General features: G+C 42.5%; 1 protein-coding gene across 14 annotated transcripts in view; it reads left to right on the plus strand.

The window, feature by feature from the left end:
• Positions 1-1,889, plus strand: part of TLE4 (TLE family member 4, transcriptional corepressor) — a 150,660-nt gene extending 148,771 nt beyond the window's left edge. For all 14 annotated transcript variants that reach the window (XM_022573456.2, XM_089913329.1, XM_089913332.1 and 11 more), the window contains one exon: positions 203-1,889. In XM_022573456.2, the coding sequence (XP_022429164.1) occupies positions 203-310 (108 nt within the window). In that variant the 3' untranslated portion in view covers positions 311-1,889. The remainder of the gene's footprint in view (positions 1-202) is intronic.
• Positions 1,890-6,168: the final 4,279 nt, after the last annotated feature.

The following is a 6,168-nucleotide window of genomic DNA, read 5'->3' on the forward strand; positions in this document are numbered from 1 at the left end:
AACCCTGTGCTCTTAGCTGGAGACTGGGATTTGAAGTAGAGCCTTCCTTCATCAGCGTCCAGGACTGCCTTTCCTCGCTTGGGCTCCTGTTTTGGTCAAGGGAACATGTTATGCTTCTTTTTGCTCCAGATCCTCCAGGCCTGCCTCTCAGTGTTCGTGGGTTTTCTTTCAGTCTTTAACGTGTTCGTGTGTCTCTTCCCAGTCCAAAGAATCCTCATCGGTGCTCAGCTGTGACATTTCTGTGGATGACAAATACATTGTCACTGGCTCTGGGGATAAGAAGGCCACGGTTTATGAAGTTATTTATTAAGGACAAATCTTCATGCGAACTGGACTCCTCCTTGTAGCACTTTGTTCTGTCATCCTTCTGTTCCCCCGCATCCGAAACCAAGGATTTCCAGTACTCATTGCAGTCGTGGAGCTCAGTCCCCGCCTTCCCCCACTTCCTTCCTGCTGTTGAATTGTGAATACTCGTTAAGAACCTGTGATACCAAATCTTCAGCTATCTACTCGGAAGAACATGGATAAACCCTACTTAACAGTGAAAGGAATCTTTAATTATGTATTATATCTGTAATATATTTATTTTGTTTAAAGAAGGCTTTCTAACAATGACTGACTAAATAAAGCTGTCTGCTCCTGCATTGATAATGAAGATGCGTTGTATTTGATACCCCTCCCCCCCTTTTTTTGGCAAAGGAGGGGAAAGGAAGGTTTAAAATAACTGATTAAAAATGTCACTAAATGTAGACTAATGACTGTATAGAGATGTGAAATGTATAATTACATATGGAAGCAATATGTTGCTGTGTTGTTAGATGTTTTTGTTTTTTACTTATTTTAAAGATGTTTGGAAATTTGAATAATTAGAAGGTGACAGACCATGTCATATTCATTTGAGTCTATTTGGACAACTTTAACCAATATATCTATAGCTTTAGATTATATTCGATAAAAGTAATTGGACTTTTTCTTTTTTTCTTTTTTTGACTTGTTGACAAGTGTCTTTGTAATGTTTTTAATTCCCTTTTTTTATTGTATTATAGACAGATGAACAAATTAAATTTGGCCTCAGAGGGAGAACTTAATCCCTTCTGGGTATTTTTGCCACATTTCTTTGCAGAGGGAGATGTATACCTTTGGGTAGTTTTGTCAACACGAGAAATGATGGGTTATTTTTTGGCATGTTCTTTGGGAACTGCACAGATTCAGGGGAGGATCCCTCCCACTGTGCAAGTCAAGTCTTTTACAAGACAAGGAGCAGAGGAGGATTTGCAAGGACCTCCCTCTGAAAATCAGAAAGAATGGACTCTCACCTGGGATGAGAACTTGCTTTCTTTACCTCCGGTTCTTTCCATGTCTTAGCTGGATGTCCCTGAAATGGACACAGGCTGTGCCATTGTGCCAGAAACATCGTTGTTAACTTTTATGTTGTTGTTGTTGCTGTTAAGCTATGATATGTGACTCCTTTTTTTTTATTACTATTTTTTGTTTGAATGCTTTAAAAACCTTTTAAGTCTGTGGATCTGCTGATGTACAGTGCCTTTGCTGCTATGGATCAAAATCAAGAGAACTGTGTAGATAAACTTTATTGTATAAGTAGAAAATTACTTAATTTCATACTAGAAATGGATGGATGCTGCAAGTTAAAATGGATTGTCCATTGACGTTCCTAATGTGGTAGCAGGAAAAAAAAAAACGGTGTCTTAAGTGCTTAGTGTTTGATGTCTTTAACAGTTTCGTAAAACTCTACAGTGTAGAAAGATTTTGATACTAAACTGTGCATTGTACATAGCTCTAATGCATTGTATCGACCACCAGTACTTCTATAATGGTAGATTGTTTGTGCATTCAGACTTTTAAGCATTAAACATAAATAACTTCTAGTATGCTTATTTCTAATTCTTTGTTTTGCTGGCTTTAGTTTATTTTCACCTTTGACTATGCCACTCGTATATATTAAAGATTACTAGTTTTATTCAAGGGAGATTGCTGTAAAAGGTCATGTGGGCTTTTTGATTGTTGCTGTTTTAGCTCTGTGTTTGTTCTTACTTGAGAAGAGCTAGAAGGGAGGATGGATAGAGGTTATCGATGACGGCAGATATTTATTGCGTGCCTCTTTAGTTTGTCAAAAAGTTGTCATGTTACTGAAAGCCTTGATGCTTTAGAGCTGTGCTGTTCAATATAGTTACCACTAGCCATGTGTGGCTGTTTAATTTTAACTTGATTAAAATTAAAAATTCAGTTTATCAGTCATACTAACTACATCTCAAATGTCCAGTTTGCCACATACAACTAATGGCTAGCATGTTGGACTACATCGATTTATAGAACATTTCCAAGATCACAGAAAGTTCTGTGGGACCAACGCTGCTTTAGAGTTAGCCGATGCATACCATTTCCAGCCTTTGGGGTTTGGGAAACATTTCCAGCGTGATACACTGAAGTCTTTGAACGCCTGAGGTCCCTCGGGCTGCTACTGCTTGGCTTTGTGAAGCTTCAGCATAAGAAGGTCCTTAAAGAATTCTAAACTTTTGGGACTCAAAAACCTGACATTTTATGCCTCCACTGGGTAGAAAGAAGGCTGGGCGTTGGGAGCCCCACGGTGGTCTGGAGTGTCTCAGTGATCAGCTGTGAGAGGTATCGAGTCTTTAGGTGCTAAGAGTTCAGCAGTGTTCATCATGGAAGCAGCACTTCACATGTGAGTGTTACGAGTGCTGCTACATCAGATGAATAACGTTTTTAAAGTATTAGCTTAATTAATTTCTGTTTATCCTTATTAACATTTCTTATAAAGTAATAGAGAATTGGAGTAAAAGAAAAATCATTTTGACACAAAGAGTATGACACTTGCCTACTGTGTTGACACTTGTAGAAGAACAAAGTGCCTGCCTCAAGGAGTTAGAATTTTTGTTTGGTGCCTGGTGGGTCAAGTCTGTGATGCCCTTCAGTTTTCTCTTTAGAGAGATCCAAAACACTGGCCGTCGTACTGGATTAAAAATCGAGGTGACTGTGTGAATAAACCTAGCTTTTTAAAATAAATGGGCATCTACTTCCTCTCACTGCTGAGGTTTTATCAGATTAGATTTTTATGTCTCTGATATCAATCTCAGGCCTGGATTGATGTGCACAGCAGTCTTGATGTTGTCGTTTTAATTATAACTTGGTCTGCCATAGTTTTTACTCCAAGTCTGGTCTTAGCAGAGTCTGAAGAATGACAAAGACAGAATCACCCTGAACCGGGGGAAACTTGGTTCCAATGAAAGAAGAGAATGGTGCGTAGGACTGGAAGGTTGACTTACGTAGAACTACCAAGAAGTAAAAAGAATCCCTGATTGAAGACCTTCCAAGACCGGCAGGTCAAATGTACAGGGATAGATGCTAACATCTAAAAGTTTTTGCAGGTACACACCTCACTTGTGGGCCACTACTTACTGGCTTCTTGGCCAGTGAGCTGCAGAAGATCAGTCTTACCCTGGAATGGTGTGTGTTGAAGCTTGAACCGCAACCCTGTTAACACCTGCAAGTGGTTGGAGTTCCGCAGCCATGGCATATCCAGAAACTCAGTTTCAGGCCATCTCGTAGCCACGAAATCCTGGGACCCTACAGCCAAGAGCAGGAGAAATTGATGTCGCAATTTCTGGACAGAGGTGCAGTCCCCGAGCAAGACTTTGATCAGCTAGACCGTCAGTGATGCTCTCAGCTGCGCCGTATGGCCAGTTTTTGTATCCTCAGTTGGACATTCTTGCACTGGCATCATATAACTAAAGGGATTTGTCAACTTATATTTTTGGCAGTTGTAAGGAGATTTGTACTGGAATTCCTTGCCCAGCATTAAGTAAGCAGTTACAAAATTATAGAGATGTGGGTACCAAAAGAAATTCTTTTGACATTCTTGGATATACATTTCCGGAGCTACCAGCTCCTGGGCAACCTGTAGGGTGGCATCAGCAACGAGCTCTGGGTCCTGCCGTCCCTCAGTTTCCCTCTGGGGCATCAGCAGCAGAAGCAGTGACTCACCACCATCCCTGTTTTTTGTTTTTTTTGGGTTTTGTTGTTCTTTTGGTTTTTGTGTTTTTTTTGTTTTTTGCTTTTAACTAATTGCACTTATTTGCCTTTCAGTTCAAGCTTCCATTCAGAACTGACAATGGAAATACTGTATTTTTGACAACCCAAGCACGTCAGAAAACCTCTCGTGTTGGAACATTTTAACACCAATGCTGTTCTAGTGGTAGGAACTTAACTTTCGTTACAAGCTGCTGTTAACATTTTACTTTAGTTCTTTTAGTTTTAGTTCGGGTTTTTGGCAGCAAGTGACAGAATTTTTTGGTCCCAGATAGGAACTAGCAGCGGAGCTGGGCTCTAGTTTACCTCTCCCCAGGGAAGGAAATCCTCAGCTGGGATCTTAGGTATTTGGCCTAAAGGGAAGGAGAATTCCCACAGGGCTGACTTTAGTCCAGAGGAAAACCATGAGCACAGTGCTTTCACAAAAGTTGTTCTGTCTGATCTGACAGCAGGCCTAGACAGGCTGGATGCCAGAATACTGAATTTACGCTATAGGGCACAAAGCATCAGAGGAGAACAATGATTTTCCCAAACTCTCTTATCTCCCAGGGAAGACAAGTCAGCCTAAACCCCAAGGCTCTGGACTTGCAGTTGAAATTCTGTGCCCACCGTGGCAGATGAGAAGAAAATTGGGAAGGGAGCGTTCCAGATGCCTATACCTTGCTGCTCTTCACCCCTTAGTTTCACATGAATTAGCTGGCTTTGGAGACTTTGGCATCACAGCATCTCTTGAAAACTCCTTGAACCAGTCACAGGTAGTCTTTTGAGTTCTTGCAATGTGTGTACTCACTGTGTCCGTGATGGGCTCGTAGAATTGCCCACGCCTGACCCTGGCGTCTCACTGCCTCAGGCGGGGAGCCTCCCCCGTTAACCTGACACTGTAGCTTGATGAAAATATTTGGAACTAACAAGTTTTCTGTTATTTTGGCAGAAGACTTAAACTCACATAAACGTCATGCTTTATTTGACTCGGGTGCAGCAAATAAACGTACACACACTAAAAGGTACATGCGAGGTGTCTGGGTTTTGAGAATTTAGGCAGTAAATGTTTGGACTCTTTAGGTGGAGTCCAAACTAATGCCCAAATGGTTTCTAGTGGCCCAGCATTTCTCCCCAGACTCAGGTAGTAGTTGGCCATTTCTCAGTCTTTACTGGATGCCTCCACAGCCTCTTCTAAAAGAAGCTACCATAGGTGGTACCCTGGCCATGTCTTGTGTCATGTGGCAGAAAGAATGAGCTGAGTTCGCTATTTTTCTTCTTCCAGGAGGCTGGGAAGTAGCAGGAGAATGAGTTAGTGGTGGGATTAAGTCAAAGGAAACCGTCAGGGCGAGCATGTGCCCTTCCATCTGTGGACAGCAGCACATGGACAGGAAGCGACCCCATCAGGAACCACCAGGAGGGATGGCGTGAGACCCCCCGACCACCATGCATCGAGCAGAGCAGAGTCTTCCTTAGGACAACTACCCATTATTTGAAGAACTTCCGTCAGATGCCTCTGTGCCCCCAAAGAGTTCAGCTGAAACAAATACTACTCGCCTCAACCCTTACTGGGTCAAGTCTTGGCGTCATGCATCCAACTCGGAGAAGCTTGGTGCTGCTGAAAACAAAGCACCCTCCCCCCCCCACCAAAGTCTGTTCATCTTTCCCAGATGAATGTATTAGTTGAAGCAGTCGTCTGTTAGGCTTTGTTCTTCAATCTCCTGCAGCTACTCATAGCCCCTTTAATTTTTCTCCCAAGTAGACAATCGGTGTTAAAGAAATGTGATTTCAGGTTTTGTGGCTGGGTTGGGAAGTTAGGGTTTCCAGGCTGACGGTCAGTCAACCCCACTGCGTGCACATCTTTAGGCCTCAAAGTTTTCGAGAGAATAAGAACAGCCTCCTGGGCGCAAGGTGGTGGTTGTGAAGGTTACTCTGAGGACAAAGGCCTTGATTCGCAGACCCCTGTTCCTGAGTGACAGTCTTAAAGCATAAAGTGCCCCTAGTGAGAATTTTAGTGATACACAAGCTGCCTAAAAGTGAAGGATTTAGCTTCAATCCCTGAGGGGCTGTGGGCTTGCATTCCTATCAAGATGCTCAGCACGAGGTAGTTGCCCTGGGCCGATG

This window comes from Delphinapterus leucas, chromosome 6 (assembly GCF_059928025.1).
Source record: "Delphinapterus leucas isolate spDelLeu-1000000601 "Yukka" chromosome 6, BTC_Dleu_Yukka2, whole genome shotgun sequence".
In the NCBI taxonomy this organism is placed as follows: domain Eukaryota; kingdom Metazoa; phylum Chordata; class Mammalia; order Artiodactyla; family Monodontidae; genus Delphinapterus; species Delphinapterus leucas.